The following is an 18,431-nucleotide window of genomic DNA, read 5'->3' as shown; positions in this document are numbered from 1 at the left end:
TGAAACGGAATCTAAGATGTTATAAATTATTCAGATGTTAAGAAACATTAAGATTTTATTAAGAATTTGTAGTCCCCTTTCCCGCGTGCCACCCTCTACTTTGCTTTACATCTGATGCATTTATTTTTTTCCTGTTTAGCCTACGGGAATCGCCGTCAGGTACTACACCGGAGAATGAATGAGGATGATATGCATGAGTGTAAGTGACGTGTAGTGTTGTACAGTCTCAGGTCGACCGTTTCTGAGATGTGTGGTTAATTGAAACCCAACCACCAAAGAACATCGGTATTCACGATCTAGTATTCAAATCCGTACAAAAATAACTGCCTTTACTCAGATTTGAACGTTGCAACTCTCGACTTTGAAATCAGCTGATTTGCGAAGACGCGTTCACCATTAGACCAACCCGGTGGGTAAACCTGATGCATCTTTTCTTTTTTTTAACCTCCGGGACCACCACCGGTAGGCATAACTTTAAAGAATGATGTGGATGACATGTTGCGCGTGAAAATGCCATGCCTGACCAAGATTCGAACCAGGCTCCTCCGAACGAAAGGCCGAGACGCTACAACTCGACATCTGATGCATCTAGTGCACCACATGTGCACTATTTTGCACATACGATTAAATCTGAAATATTAATTTCAATCGTGAAATTCGAGTAGTAACCTTGTCTATTAAAAGAAGTGAATATCTTTTTTTAAAAATCGGATGATGTGAATAAAACTCTCCGCGGCTCAAAGCGGGACTGGATTTAAGAAAACATTCTTGAGATTTTTATAGTTTGCTTCTTTTTATCTGTTTGTTGCTACACAAATTTTTCCCAAAAACGATTATCATAAAAATCGAATATTTCACACCAGGGTTTCTGGAAACCCCTATTATTTAGTTTAAAAATGGAATTTTTGTCAACCGCGTAACATTGCAATATTTTTCAATTGTTTTTTTCTAAAATAATATTTTTCATCACAAGGATAGATTAAATATTTCATGATTTTTTTTAACAACCCAACTTAATGTAGTTTCTTATTTTTTTACACATACTATACTTTAGTACAGAATTGAACTTGTAAAAATTTTTGTTACTTATTAATGAAGATGCATTTTTTTGTAATTTTCTTCAATTAAGTAGCAAAGATCGTAAGAATAAAAATATTTTTAAATTTATCATGGAGGAAAAATCTTAAACAAATACCGAGACACTAAAACTACAGTTACAACTTTTTATAATGTATACAATTTCTGTAGACCAAATTACATATATGAAAATTGCAGGATACTTAATTCAAATTAAAATTTTTGCTACAAAAATAAATGTTCAATTTGTATAAAATTAAGACAAATAAAAAAAATTTTAACGCAAAGAAACTTTTTTTTTTACTAACAATCGTCTTTAAAATTAAAAGCAAAGATATAAAAAGTAAACGTAACATTACAAAAACAACAAATTTATAATGAAAATAATTTCAACTTTTCACTACGTTCAGCAGTCATGCGATTATTCTTTGTTAAATCATTTCTATAAATAACGTAACTGAACGCTGCAGACATAATGTCAACAAGTAATGTAGCTTGGTCTATTAGGACAAGAATTCTGCATAATATAAAGCAAACTTCATTCTCACGCTACACAGAACTATTATTAACAGCTATCTCTTTTTAGCAAATAGCTAAACGGAGCAGCAATTTATATCAACCAACCTCATTTATCCGTCAAAAAAAAATAATTCTAGGGAATACATACCTTTAAATCGGTATTACGCTAAATTATCGTATCCTGAACAAAACCAAACTAAGTTAAAATTCATTCTTTTTAAATTTTTAAGCTAAAATCCCAACTTTTTTTTACAGGGAATTTACTTCTAATTTAATTTTTTTTACTTAGAGGAAAGTTGAAGGAAATACAATTATTTTTTAGTCTTGATGTCAGCATTTCTTCTCTCTTCTTACAATGCAAGAAGAGTTTCTACTAATTCAAGAGATTTCATTTTTTTATTTAAAAAAATATTCTCTAAAGTGAAAGACAAAATCTACAGAATTTCTGAATAAGTTGAATTATTTTAAACTAATAACAATTCAAACCCTGGAATGAAGAAAAATGTTCTTATGAAATTATTAGCGAAATGGACAACAACAATGACTTGCTTAGAATTACAATCTTTTTCTACTAAATTATAATAAATAAAATAATCCATTTTTTTTTTAAAGTGTCCAACCTAAAAGAAAGCAAACAATTGTTTCATAATAATATTACAAAAAATTTTAAAGATTTTTAAAAACTTGCTTTATACTTTTTAGTCGCACTTAAATCAAATTATTATCATACACTGCGTGAGTTTAATTAGTAGGTTAATTTGATTTCAAAATATAAAATCATATATTGAAATTTCTAATATATTTATAAAATATCAAACAAATTTTCAATAAAACATTTACTATACAAAGTAACGAAATAGTGGAGTTTTTGCAAAGTGAAGTTTTTATTTCATTTACTTAATAAATTATTAATTAAGTAGCTGTAACTCAACATACTGCCTGCCAAAAATCATCTGTGTGTATGTATATGTGTATACACGATATGGTGATGACGAAATGTCAAATTCGAAACCACAAAAACTCCCGTTTTTGTCATTTTTTTTTACATCAAACGGCTATCAGATTTGTCATCTTCGACCCCAAAAACCTCGCATAGCCGTTTTACAAATGTTGTAATTTTTTACACCCACACGGGGAGATGTTTGCAAAAGTAATGGTGGATTATTGTATTGTCACCCGACCTTAGTAACTGTGCAAAATTTCATCAATCGGCAATGTCAGGATGTATGTTAATTTAAGGATGCAAGATTTGAGGATAAACATGAAAAAAAAAACATTGTGAGTTAAAGAAAAGCAAGTAAAAAGGTTACAAAATGTTTCTGAAACAAATAAAACTTTATTAACTCGAAATTTCTGCACGCAAAGTACTACCTGAATTTATATTCGAAATTTAGTTAAACTGCTTCTTTTAATTCCTTCTACTAATGGTTTTGTGGGATATGCTTTATCTTTCACAACGCCTCAGAAAAAAAACATGCGTTTCTTGGAGCAAATCACTGCCATTAAACTTCAAGGTAATCGCACAATGCATTAGCGATGAATACGGTAGGCGCCAGAATATTGGAAGTACAAATATTCATAACTGTCGAAATTTACCCAACACTCGCGCAACAGTGCAGATAGCCATCAGCACCTTTAATAAACAGCAAGAGTTTGGTTCAAATCGCTTTCATAAGTTGCTTGTTCTACGAGTTCGTTCAATTGAGTTAAATTGATTATTCCAATCTTCCAGTCATTATTTACTGTATTAAATGCACTTGAATAATCCAACCAGAAACAAGGATTTTTAAGGAAAACCTATCTATTTGTTTATTTTTTACCATACCAGAAATTAACGCACTATTAAAAAAGTAATACAAATGCATATTTTTCTACACAGAACATATTCTAGTGTAAAGTTTGATGAAACTAAAGTAAGGGAAAGCTATAATAACAACTGTTATTTAGTACGGCTGTAAATTACTACTTCAGATTTGAAATTATTTTTGGGCTAACTCTAAGTGAAAAGTTTTCATATTCAACCACGGAATGGGGAAAAATACAAATTAAAAAAAAAGTCTAATAAGTAAAATTCAAATAAATCCAATTTAGAATCAGAAAGCAATCTATTTATTACCCAACTGTTTCTTTTCATACTTCAGGGAAGATTAAGGAGCGTTACCTGGAAATAATTAATTGTAGCTAGTTGGTTAGTTGTTTATAATTACATATCAAACTTAAATATCCTTACTTCATATTTAGTACATATTACTTATACCGTGAAATGATACTTTTTTAAAAACTATTTTGAGAGTAAAGATGTGCGCAGAAAATAGAGTTACATCTCGGGTTAAATCCAAGACGAACTAGGGAATATTTTTTCATTTACATAGATACGTTTAATTTAGAAAACATAACTGTTTCAAATGTAAATTCTACCCTTTAAATCGATAATCATCTAAATAATTCAAAGTTCGTCATATTCATTCCGTTATTAATTATCTTATGTTCTTAATAGTTTAAGATAATTTTATTGACATGTAGATAATCTACTAAATATGAAAGATCCCAACCGCACATCATTAATGACAAGCAAAAGATAAATATCGGTAATTAAAAGTTGCTGTATTCGGTTAAAAATAACCTGTTTTAAGTTAATTTCTAGAAGTTTACAGCCAAATTAGTGTGTCTACAATATACAAAAATAATAAAAATTTTCATAAATTACTTAGATGAAATTTTGCATCTTATAAACGAAAAAAAGAATTTTAGTATATAATAATATACTAAAATACATTACTGAAAACATGCCCCACATACGAAAGAGAAAATAAAAATATTATAAAACGTTATAAAAAATAAAATCATTTTCAAGATAAGTGACAGAAAATTTCCGTTAGAGAAAATATAAGATGATGGATGGGAGGGAGGTAGGGATCGGAAAAAAAAACGCTGGAATAAAAAGACTGGGACAGAACAGGAAAGATTTGAAGCTGCTTCCTGAAATTTACAACTGCAATAAAACACCTTTAACTTTTAAAAAGTACATTCGTAATGGAGTAAAAGTTATGATCAAAAATGTTATATAAATCAGTCTAATTTTTTTTTCTTAATTACATAAGTGTTCCAAAAAACTTCAAATTCACCGTTAAAAGTATTATTAGAAGCTATAGGAAATTCTAATAGTTCAGTTAAAAAATTAATTCTGATGTAATTTTATCGTCATAAAAAATTTTTTTTAATTAATTGATGGATTTTTTAAAATAAAATAAAACAAAGATTTATATTATTTAACTTCTAGCTGTTAATTATGTATAAATATAAATTATAAAGTAAATGTATTTATTAACAGTATGGTTCAGTATTCCAGTGAAATTTGCTGATATGCTTATGAATCTCGGTTCGGCTACAATAACGGAAAGTGTTAATAAAGCAAGATAAAATTTCCGTCAGGAAGTCATTCGATCTATTAAAAACGCACAGTAAAAAAGGAGTATACAATATAAATATATATATATATATATATATATATATATATATATATATAAACAGCTCTCTTTAAAGTTTTGATTCAAAATTATTACCGCACAAGATCGAGCTCTTGCGTACAGGCAGGCAGCTTTAGTGTGAGAAGGATTCTGGTTAAAATGTCACACAAAACGACGGTACATTTTAACTGATGTACCAATCTCTAAAACGTTATAATTATTCATATTCTCTTTTAAAAGGTAAAATATTGCAACAAGACCAGTATAACAGATTCCTCCCAATTAAAAAAAAGTAGTAGATAATATAATAATGGAAGGAATTCAGAAGGGGATTAAAAGGATTCCTTTTTCTAAGGTTAACAGTCAGTTTAACAAACGTTCTTTGTAATACTGCCTAACGACACACCTACCACAGATGTTCCACGAGAAGAATTATCAGACCAGTGTAGGAATTCATGGGAAAATGTAATGACTCGGACGTTAGTTCTCAAGCTTTAACTTGGGTCTGGTTCTGCGGCTCAAGAGGATAGGAGTATAAATATTCCAGGAAAGACGAGTTAAGATCAGTTTAAGCGAGGAGTTATTATGCGAGACGGTGAAGAAGCGAGATTGAACGTCTTTATACAACGTGTGAAGTGACGTTACATCCATTCTGTGAGGACAGTGGGAGACCGCAGGAAGTTGTAGAGACTAAAAACAATTAGCGAAAGAGATAAAGTATTGAACTCATTCGTAAATTGTTGGGGTAATTTTATTTGTAAACGGCAAAGGTATGTGCAGTGAATAGAACGGAATGAACTTTATACTTGTCTTATCTATTGTATTATTGCAGTTAATACAGGTCTAAAGGTGTAAATTTTAGTGGTCATTATGTCTCAAATCAGTTGAACTGGATTCTGTTTTTTACGATTTACTACCTGAAAACAAATCCTGACCTTTCTTTAAATTCTGTTTTGTATGTAATCATTGTTTATTATTATTATTATTGACAGTTTGTTGTCATTATTGCTATTATTCTTATTATTATTGTTTGTTATTGTCTATTATTATTGCCGATTAGTTTTATTTTATTTATGTTTTATACTGTTAAATGAATAAATTGTATTTTTATAAATATTCTTAAATTGTTAATCTCTCAATATCCTGATCGAACCGCGAACACGCGACAATATAGTAGAAGGATAATAGCATTATCATTAGGGCAGTATAATACACTTATTGGTCAATAAAAAAGCGAAAACAACTTTATCCTTAAAAGGATGCAATACGATTTCACGTATAGTTATTTGGGAAAGATGTTTTTTACTTATAATAATATAACTGTTAAGTGAAACACCAACCGTAACTCACACACCAACCATATTCCTTCCAAATATAAGGTTTAATTAATAATTTTGTTAAGTAAATTTACAAAAATATTAATTTTTTTTAGTTTAAGTGAATTCAACAACACTGTACTTCTTTATAACAATGTATGTTTGTATTTTATTTTTAATGTATTCTTTTGTTGGTAATAAACAAATAAGGTGATCTATCTCATGCAGTACTTATGCACAAAAAGAAAATTAAAGTATTTTTAACTTTAATAATTCTACTACCTTTTTGTCTCTAGGAATGTGCATTCCATAAAACAGCAGTAATGCTCTACTCGTACAAAAAAATTCTATTCTAACAAAGTACTCATGCACTCAACTGTACAATTAAGCCGTTACAAGGAAAAATGTTCATACAAAAAAAAATTGAGGATAACGGCAAGTTAGACATTAAGAAAGAACATTATGTACAAGAAGAAAAATTATTTTTTTTAATACTATAACTGTCGTTTTTCTATAAAGAAACAAAATTTACGACATTAATATCAGGTTAACACAAACTAGTAAAGTTTTATGCGGAAAAGTAATTCAATAAACATGGGTTAAAAATTTGATGAATATATAAAAAAATATTTGTAAGAAATGTAAAGCTTTATTGAACAAAATTTGTACAGTAGGAAACCTGAATGGGAAAAATAAACGCTTTTGAGATGATACATAATTGAAGAATGATAAAAATTAAAACAATGAAAATCTAAGATTAATATATGTCGTTAATCGAAAGATGTAGTATTTCTTGTATTTTTACAAGGAATGAGTAGCGAAGTTTTCATTCTGCATTTAAAGGTAAATTATTTTTTAAAGAAAATTTATGAAAATAGTATATGGTATTAGGACAATTTAAAAAATATATAAATTTTTTTTATTTTGAATCTATAGGGCAGATACCTAACTTTAGAGGCTTCTAACACCAATACGGATAATCTGATTTAAATAAAAAATTTTGAAGGGAGATTATTTAAATGCTCAAGTGAAAAATATAAATTTCCTTATTTTTAAAGGAATTATTAATTTTCTGCCTACCTTTTTCATTACTAGATGACCTAAGAAACACGTACACATTGTCGTTGTAGTCTCGATGTCGATATAATAATTTCAATAAATTTTTGGATGTAAAGTGCATTTTAAATTTGTATAGATTTTTACTTCAATTGTAAAGAAAAATTATTTAAATTAAAATTGAAGTGAATTATCCTTTTCGGATAAGCACAGCTCTGTTCACGTAGGGAAATTATCGGCTAAGAAACCATTTTTGCACATGTTAACTTTTCGCTCATTATTAGTTTAGTAAATTATAAACAGCTCATTTAAAAAATAAGATAAACACGAAATTGTATATTTGTATGAGCAATTAAGAACGAAACTTTGATGTAGATTCTACTACAGTTTGATGTGAATCGCACAGCATCAGGTTGACTTTGCTAAGCGCTAATTCGTTACAGGTTTTAAACAAGATAATAAGAGATTTTTTGTTCCAACTCTGAAAAAAGATTCGTTTCAAAATTAAAAAAAAAATCAAATTAAAACAGATAAAAGTTTTAGTAATACACATACAATCGTTCCCCAGAAAATAGTCCTTAATCTCTGGTATGCATGCTTTTAAAACCGACAGTAGCTTAATTAATTTAGAAACAAAAGGAAATACATAAGGCCAAAACTTAAAGGAGACACAAAGGTTAATAGATAAAGAAAATAAACGAAGAGTCAGGATGTAATAAATATGCTAAGTGTAAGAAGATTAAGGCAGAATTGAAAGGGATTAGACCGCATACATTAAGGAGTAGAATAAGAAGATTCATAAAATCGCATCAATCCTTCAAGTGATCGAAAATAAAGTGGGGCTGATTTTCTATAAAATACAATTATCTAACACAGAGCTGTAGATAACTATTTAAATAACGAATATAAAACAATACTAGGAAAGTTGTAAATTTATATTTGTTAAAATGGAATCTGGAAAACTACATCACTTGAGCTATTTGAAGACTTATAGAGTGGAAAATTGCATCCAAAGGATGTTTAACATTAGCACAGTTCTACAATTACACACACACTCATTTTTTTTAAACATAACACAAAATGAGTACAAACATTGACTACCAATCAAAAAATACAAACAAAAAATAAATTATAAATGTGATTTTGCTATATAACCCATTTTTACATGCACCAATTTATTTACAGTTCAGCAAAATAACTATTTACATAAACTTTTAAATATTTTCAGACCATTTATTTCAACAAATGAACAAACACGAACACAACGGTAACCAACTAGCAATGCACGAACTTAACTCATTAAAATCTGTTTTACCTTTCTTTATTATTTTCTTTCCACAGAAATGGTCCAAAAAATAGATGCCTAAAAATAAAATTTTAAAATAATAATTACTATACGATAAGCTTGTAAATACACTACATAATTATGTGCAATTATCCATAGTTTATAAACTTTATTCGTGTTAGTATTTTAACTTTATCCACACCTAAATTAAAAAATTAATCATTCTAATCAGCAAAATTATCATTACTCCCAAATCGATTTATAATTATGAAATTAAATTAACATTTTTCTCCGCAGGATTTTTCAGGAAGAATCATTTTAAATGAAAAGACGCGTGCACCCGCCCGCTCCCACACACACAACTATACATCATAAAAAATAATACGCAATGCGTAAAATAAAAACATAACACTTAACAAGGTAACATTTTTTAAATATGTATAATACTTCTCTCGTAGTTTTTAATGATTATTCATTATTAAAAAAAAAGTGTTTCAATACTAACTTACTCGCTACATAAATAGTTTATTTCTTCTATTCCATTACAATGTACTTTACATGAAATGTATAATAACAGAAACAAAGAAATAAACTAAAATAAATAATGTTACGTGGGCTACAATACAGATTAGATTTACAATGTGACGTTTGATAAATGTAGATGATACAAAAGGTTTATCATCCGCTTGGTAATAAGGCAAACATCTTTTTTTTTAATTACTCAATTTTCTTTGACGTTGTTTTTTTTATCTAATCATAAAAACAAGAAAGAGAACTCTGTAACAAATTTCTATTTTTAAAAAAATACCATTTATAAGTTCATATAATAAGGAATACCCGGTTACTTAAATTTGGTACTGGGAGTTGTAGATTTGTTTCGAGTTTTACGGGCATTAACTGATATGGTCATTAGCCCATAAAAATGTGGAAGACAAGGATTCGATTATATACTGAATTACTGAATATACAAAATGTAACAAATATGATGAAGAGGTTGGTGCAGAACAGAAGACCATATGCATCAAAAGTGATGTGAAAAAATTCAAAAAGACACATACCTGCACATATTTCTCAGCGGGAAAATTAAGCATCTATTTCTCAATGACAAAAAAGTAACTCGTTATTTTTTCCCCCAAATATAAAATTCTAGGGATATCATGATAACAAATTAATCTAAATAAATCTTTTGAGTTAAAATAATATATCGTATGAGCACTACATACGATAATTACTTCAGCTGCAAGTTAGGTTTTTTGTCACCACCGATAAGTCACGAGCAGGTCCCTAACGTGGAACTGACCTCATCAAATCAGAAAAATACCAAGGGCATAGTAATTCTACAGCTCTTCACACCCTAAGCACAGATTTGGTGAAAGTTCAGCTAAAACTGTAGAACATCATGAAAATTGAGGATAAGATAAGCAATGAATAAATATGAGACAATCTACTATTTACAATGGAACCATAAAACAAGAGCACAAAACTCACCTAAACTGAAGCTTCACAACTCTTCCAAACAATGGATACTAATCCAACACACAATTCTAAGGCACTCAAGGTATCTTTACCCAGAAAGAATGCTGTGCATTACTCAAGTATGATATTATTATCAACAAGGGTGAGGTGTATTAAACAATATTTATCACTATGTAATTATTATAAGACATCAATTTACGACTGAATTAATTTTTTTTATTGAAAATGTTTCATTAAGACAATTAAAAATATAATGTAATTTTTTTATTATGAATAAAACTACACATGACAATTTTATTACAAAGTAATTTGTTAACATTTACTAAGTAACATCATATGAAAAACTTATCACCTATTCATAATTAATTTACTATTTATAAACTCTACATCTCTTGTTCTATGTTTAAAGCAATAATAATGTGAAATTAACAATAGCCTGTAACAAAATAAATGATATGTGAACAGTTTCATCATTTGAAAAGTGATTTTCTGTCACCCTTATATAATTACTAAAAATAAAAATCAAATTATCAATGAAAACATCATACAATAATTACTTTAGTATGGGAAGAAGTTATTGAAGAGATTACGATCTATAAAAACACTTACGGGAAACAATACATCTCACAGGTCTGTCTAAAGTTACTTTGATAATACTCTGAAAGATAATATTACTGATAAATATATTAGAAATGGCTTTTGCAAAAAGTAGTGGTTGGAAGTTAGGATGCAATGACAAACAAAGTGGTTTTTAACAAAACTAAAATACGAAAAAGGGTCTTAACAAAAATTTAATACTACGAGAACAACCAATCTATGATCAATAATGATAAGCTATGTGTAGTCAACTGGCATTGTGGCATTGATTGTTGTCATCAATTACAAAATACATTTTTCTAAATAGTTTTTAAAAGTTAAGGTGTATATAATATTTAACAGTTATAAATCGATTGAGAATTTCAATTTATTGATGAGCAGGAAAAAATACCATGTCACATTTTTCATATATAGTACCAAAGAAATATACATCACCCAATTACAACCAGTTTCACTCGCTCACATCTGATTCTAGATTTCAGGCAAATACATTATAATGCAATGAATTAACCATCTAAGCTTTATAAAGGTAGTACAGTAACTTACTAATAATTAAGATTTCTTAGCTTATAGGTGATTATTGCATTTTACATTTGAATGATTATATGATATTCTAGAATATCCCAGATATTTTGTGTTGTTTTATTCATTTTAAACCTGTAGAAACAAATCCCTTGCTCATTTGTTGAACAATAAGTAATGCTGTACATTTACAGTCTGCTACATAGATCTCCACCAGAACATAATTCAATAATATCAGAATGGGAGTAAAAAAGCAGTATTAAGGAAAAAAGGAAAAACATATTACAGGATAACAGCTATGATGAAATAGATTTGAGATAATGGGTGTTTGAAGTTTAGTCAGGAAAGCAAACAGATGGTAAAATTATTTTTACTTTGATCCATAAACACATTTTACTAATCGACATAGCAAGAAAAATGATGATTAGCTTTATCATTGATTGGAAATTATACTGATTTCCTGAAGTTTAAACCATCAAGTTGATGAGCGACAAATTATTCACTGTTTACTCAAGTAATAGAAAATAATAATGTTCTAAATTACCTAGCACAATATTATTAAAATCTTTCAGTCATAAATTTCATGTTAGAAACCGCAACAAATATGCAGGAAAATTAGACATCACAATTAGGTCAAGTAAATAAGTAAACAGTTTAATCACTTACATATCTCATTAAAATAAATTTTCTAGTACAATCCTCCTTGAACATTCAATAAAAATACACCTAAATTTCTTAAAAACTACATAGTAGTGCTGCAGAATGTAATAATATCAGATATGACTACACAATGGCAATTAGTCTAGTATACACAATAAAAGTTACATGAAAGCCATTGAAAATGATTCATGTTTAGATTGTAAGTGATACTGTTAGCAATTTTACAGCACTAAAGGCTAATCGATGAAAGTTTCATTTTAACGATTAAAATAAAATGTTTATGTAAGTTAAATATATGAGTACAAGAGATAAAAATAATATCAGGGCCAAGAATGTATTAGATGAAGATAAGATAATCGATTCCAATAATTCACAGATTACAGAATTACAGGCAATGTAACAATAATTATAATAAACCACAGTCTAGACCTTTATAAAGTCTTTATAAATACGATTAAAAAAGTTAAAAGTAGAATGATCTGTCCAAAATCTCTCCATTAAGCAATGTATATATTAACAACATATTTAAATGAAATGTTCAAATTACAGTGAAAATCCTAATTAAAGGAGTGTGTTAAAAAAATTCTACATAAAATCTACATCTGCCTGATTAACAGGATTTTTGAAAATCATTACCGACTCATAAATTTTAGTTCAATAAATCCTAGTTTATCAGCTGTAAAAGGAGGTAGAGTTTTCAATAATCATCTAAACAGATTCAGATAAATTAAACAAAACAGTATATATAATTTAATTCAGGCGTTTTTCCAAAATTTAACTTTAATAATAAGTAAATAAAATACACAAATACTGATAGAGGCACATGTGTTACCACACTTTAATTAACTATGACTGAAAGCAAGCTTAATTATTAGCCTTCTAATTTATGCCAGTAATGTTTTATTTATACTGTTTTGAGGTTATGATAATTTTTTAATTATAATGTCTTATGTAAAATCTATCCAGCAAAAAAATTGGAGTAATAATTCAATTCTAAATAAGAAAAAACAGACAGAGATTTGTGTAAGTAAACATCTTTTGATATGTGAAAATATTGAACAAATTTTAAATATTAAATCTTTTTTTTTTACTTTTAATTTTCCAATTTCCAATACTCCAAACTGTAAGGTAAAAACAACAAAAAATTAAACAATGTTCTTGGAAAATTCCAAAACAGATAAAAAATCTAACCTTCCACAATTACCAAAAGAAGTTTTGAAAACATAATTATTGAAGTTTTTCTTGTATAGCGATTTTTACCTGTTAACAATGGTAATGTGAAAGAGGTTTCTGAAAACAATTATCACCATTAAAGCAAATATTTAAAGAGATGTAAGGAGTTATGAACAAAAAAAATATTTTTTATTAACAAAAAATTATGTTATTAAAAACAGTCACAAAAAACTATTGTATAATAATTATAATAGCAATGGTTAGTAGTTAACAAATTACCAAATAAGTATAAAGAAAAAACTTTTAGCTGAAATGGCTTTAATGAAGAATGTATCTGTTTAGTGTAAAACAGGTTAGTTATATTATTTCATGTTTTTTGCAGAACTACTACTATATACACAGCAATATGGTTATGATCATTACTTGTGAATAACTTATGATTCATGAAACTGTTTTTCCATTCTAATAATTTCCAACTTGATTTGCTGAAAAGTTTGTATTACGATAAAACACACAGGGTAAACTTAATATGAAAAAATGAGATTAAAAATAGTTACCAAATAAATTAAAAAAAAAAAAAACTAAAATATGAAAGAGTAAAATTCAAAGAACTAATCTTAAAAGGTAAAAACTTAAGTCAAAGAAATGTTAAGCTACAAGTCAGATAAATTAATGAAAAAAAATCAAACAACTATTAAAGAACTAAGATCAGTAGTACACATCTGCTATTATTTAATAAGAATAAATACTACTTCATTTATTTAAAGTGAACATAAACAGACTACTTTTAACAGCTCTATAGAGAGAGGGAAACCTATTACACATAGTGCAAGATTAAAGAATAAAAATCTTTATGACTGGTCTTCTTATATAAAACGCTAACTCAAATATGGTCTACAAACATATTTTCAGTCTATCTACTAACACCTTCTGAATCATGTTTAATACAATCAAAATTGTGGCAAGACATTGTTGCTCTTGATATAAAAAAGAATTCTCAGTTTCTATAATTATGAAATAACTACAACACACTTCCCAAAGAATAATAATGATAAATATAAAACTATTATATTTAAAATATATTAAACAACCTTCACCAAACACTTTTTTTTAATATACATTACTGAATTTAATATATATATATATATATATATATATATATATATATATATATATATATATCTCATCTAACTTGTAAATAAACCTTATACCATTCAAATCCCTCCAAAAACCTATTTACAATATTAGCATTATAAAAAAACATTTTCACATTTATTTAGAAAAGAGATTAATTTTCTTTCCAAAGATCAGAATCTATATATAGATATAGATTAAGCAGTTAATTTAATTATAAACAAAATAAGAATGGTAATTTAAAGGGAAAAGCAAACAGGACAGATAGTGATGCATAGTTAACTAATAAAATCAAAAGTGAAATAGAACAAATAGATAAATCACATATCATAAAACATTTAGTTTAATTTTTTTAACACTATAATAAAGCAGAATGGAAGTCCAAATGCTACATTAGTAAAACTAGAACAAAAACTAAAATTTTCTTTACAAAATTAGTAAATACTTATTTGTTACTACATGAGAAAATCTAAAACTGTATAATTTTAAATGTACTGTAAACTAGTCTACAAAAACAAAAATTAACAAAATTTAACCAAACATGAGAAATTTAAAAAAATAAGCATAATCTAATTATTAAATGCTAATATCAAATAGAAATAACATGAACTACAATCAAATGCAATATAGTGAAAACATAACCTATTAGTAAAACTACTACAAGAAAACACAGAAATATTAAAATTTTATCAAAATTATAAAAAAAATAAAGAATAAATTCAAGGGGTAAGTTATTTAATAAAAATAACCTTTTAAAAGTTACTATATTGAAACTATAAACATATACTACACGCATTAAAATGATCATCCCAAATTAGTGAACTTCAAAACTTTTCCCTTAAGACACATCAATGTTCAACTATTCTATAAATTATCAAACTATTGCGACAATTTATAATTAATTTTATAAACAGAGATGACAAATAAACAGTGAAAAAGGAATGAAAAATATTGATAAATAATAACATACTCAGAAGTGACAATACAAACAAAAGTAAAATCGTATTTTACAAACCGATCAGTAATTAAAAATAACTATCATAGCTGAAATAAAAATAGTTTTCTTACTTCAATGATCATATAAAACTATAATAAATACTTTATGTCGTATTCAGAGCCATATAAGTTAGCCAATTAAAGATTTTAAAGAAATTATACTTCTTTAACGGTCACCCAATACGTAATCTAGAATAGTTTTAAAATCAAAATAAACAATTTTCATAGTCCAACGTCCAGTACCATATAAGATACTGTCTTAAAACTAGGCGTAGGCCAATATATCTAGTTAATTCTATATTTCCGACTAATTGAAAGAAATATTTTATAGCTCATCATAATAGTAACAGTTGATAGAACTTACTTTTCGGTTAATCCAGGCGTAGAGTTATCCATTACTGGTAATTAATAAGGCTATAAAATCACAAACATTATCACTTCCTAAAGAACTGGGCACAATCACGATCGGTTAAATAATATAACCCACTTAAATCACTAATATTTATCGCAGTATAGCCGCAAAGAAATTAACTTTGCAAAAATACCATTTGTTTGGACACATCACTTAAGCACAAAGTCGGCACTACTACACACAACATACAAAACACACAGAACATCACACTCCCATTAATAGAACATAAGAACTAGCCTCTCCTAGACCCTACCTCACCAAAACAACCAACAAGTGGCAGCCATTTTGAACCCACTCATTAACATGAAAACATTCCAATGCATTACTTTAAGTAGTTCGTAAGAATGGTAAACATATACACGCTACTGGTAACTTCTGTTTTAATCAATTAATTGTATAGAACCAACATATATAAGTCAAATAAATTAATAGCCCTTCAGTAAGGTAAAACTAAACTTTCGTTGAAGTTATATATTAAAAATTAATGCGCACATGTCTATTATATAGAAATGCTAGCGACATCTATTGAATTTTAAATAGAACTTTCCGCGGGCCATAATTCGAAGTGCTTTATCAGTTTATAATAAATAATGCAAATGCAGTTAATATAAGAGTAGAAATTTGGTTAATTTTTAGTTATTTCGTTAAAACTGAAATATAATGTAATTTAAAACACAATACATTTAATATATTTCATAATCTAGGCATGTTTAATAATTCCAATTGTAATGAATTAATGGTGAATCTTCACACAGACCATTTTTTTATAACTATTTATGATTAAGAATACAGTTGATGTCAAGATAATCTTGATTAATACACACTCTTAAAATGGAATGTTTATTACTACTACTATCTAATAAATAGCGGCATAAAAATAATACCTTACTATAATTAAACCTATGGTTTACAAAGAAATGAATTTATCAACTGAATAAAATGTACTCTAATTGAGAGATCAAATTTAGTGATTTTACTTTTTTACATTACTTGGTTATTTTTTAAAATTAGTTTAGCTTCTATACAATTTAAAGTATTTTAAATACTATGTAAGTTTTAATTATTTACTTTGCAAGTAAATAATCTTCCAACATGTGGTTACGCATATTTCAAAAATAGTTAACTTTTCTTTCACAAACTCTACTATGTCTATCATAAGCTGTATGGACTATTTTGATCACAAAATGGCTCCTAAAAGCATGTTATATTAAAGGAGACCAATTCACCATGGCATATGATTTATACATCAGTAGGATCACAAGTGTTAGGATTGACACAAAAATCATCCATTTGTTTTCTTTCAATAAAATAACATTTAATAATGATACAAACATCAAATACAATAATGAAAATAAATATATAATTAAATATATATACAATATATCATTAAATATATAATGATAGTAACATCATTTTTCTTTAAACTGACCAGAATTTTCAGTTTTCCTTTTCTGAAAATAAAAATCTTCCACAGAAATAGTTGATATTCAATCTATTGTCAGACTCACTGGCTATTGAGCAATTTAGACCACTTTTTCTATAATTAGAGTTCTTTTTAACTAATATATTATTAATGTTAATTACTGAGCTACATAAGATATGCTAAGAGATATGGAATTGAAATTTTAACATAACATTTTTTTTTACCTTCTATACCTAATGCTGTGTGGTTGCAAACTAACATGATGATTGATCAGTTAAAATAACTAACACATGATAATTTTGTCCTGTTCATTGCACATGACAAAATAATTAATAAAATTGTCAAAGTAACAGTCTAATTGTATTCATAAATCAAATTTTAGTAAAAATTCTAAAATGGAATTTCTAGTAGTCTAAATAGTTAACATTAGGGAAAATATATAAGTATTTCTAATTACTTAAAAAAATGGAGGAGGTTTTCAAATTAACAATACCTCCTTCTTTTCTTCAAATGTGATTAAAGCTTATCTTTGTGGAAAAGGGTTACCTTTTTTTTACAACAAAAAAGATTATAAAAAATAAAATACTTCCATAAAAAGTACTGTTTATTTTATACTGAAAGTTTCATAGTTCCACACTAATATGTGGATTAAATGACCTTGTAACAATTTGAAGGTATTTCTATTATCATTTTTTATTGCTTGATTGTAATAGTATAATAAAATAGGAGTGTAATGTTTAGGATCAGACTTAGTAAACCTTTTTCCAAAATAACAACTTTAATAAGTCAGATTGAGCCTCCACAAACTGCACCTGGATATATCCAGAACAAATAGGAGAAATTTGCCCAGTGAACTGAATCTAGACAAACTTCACAGCTTCATTTATCATCAAATCTATAGAAAAATGTCTGCCTCGGTTCAATAGCTAAGTTAGGTGGTTTCACTGTTCCATACATGTATATTTCACTAATTCAATAATATATAGTAAATAAAGTCACTGTTCAGTTTCTATTTAAATGTATATTTTATTATGTCTTAATGTTGATACATGTTTTATATTTATTTTTTATTTTATTTATTACATTGTTACTTTAATGTGTGTATAAAGATGACATAATGATGTGTTAATTGCTAATAATAATATAAATATCAGCAGGTCAAAGCCAAAAGAATATAACAACTTATTTACTTTGTAAAGTAAGAAGAATATGACAGTCGGTTTATTTATAATTATAGTGATTTTTACAAAATCACACCTCAACAGATCACATCTAGAGTTGTAACTCGAGACTTAGTCCCACCACAGGTAACCCCTTG

At 27.3% G+C, this 18,431-nt stretch overlaps 1 protein-coding gene across 6 annotated transcripts in view; it reads right to left on the bottom strand.

Moving 5' to 3' along the window:
* RhoGEF2 (Rho guanine nucleotide exchange factor 2) overlaps positions 1–16,031 on the bottom strand; it is a 1,010,441-nt gene extending 994,410 nt beyond the window's left edge. For 2 of the 6 annotated variants that reach the window (XM_075355526.1, XM_075355527.1), the window contains exons 1-2: positions 15,643–16,023; positions 8,751–8,798 (exon numbers count right to left, since the gene is read on the bottom strand). In XM_075355526.1, the coding sequence (XP_075211641.1) occupies positions 8,751–8,798; positions 15,643–15,674 (80 nt within the window). In that variant the 5' untranslated portion in view covers positions 15,675–16,023. Of the gene's footprint in view, positions 1–8,750; positions 8,799–15,642 lie in introns of all 6 variants that reach the window. The other 4 variants (XM_075355529.1, XM_075355530.1, XM_075355531.1 and 1 more) reach the window with 4 other exon arrangements.
* Positions 16,032–18,431: the final 2,400 nt, after the last annotated feature.

This window comes from Lycorma delicatula, chromosome 2 (assembly GCF_047948215.1).
Source record: "Lycorma delicatula isolate Av1 chromosome 2, ASM4794821v1, whole genome shotgun sequence".
Lineage (NCBI taxonomy): Eukaryota > Metazoa > Arthropoda > Insecta > Hemiptera > Fulgoridae > Lycorma > Lycorma delicatula.
The sequence above is the reverse complement of the archived record's forward strand: the minus strand, read 5'-3'. Positions and strand labels throughout refer to the sequence as shown.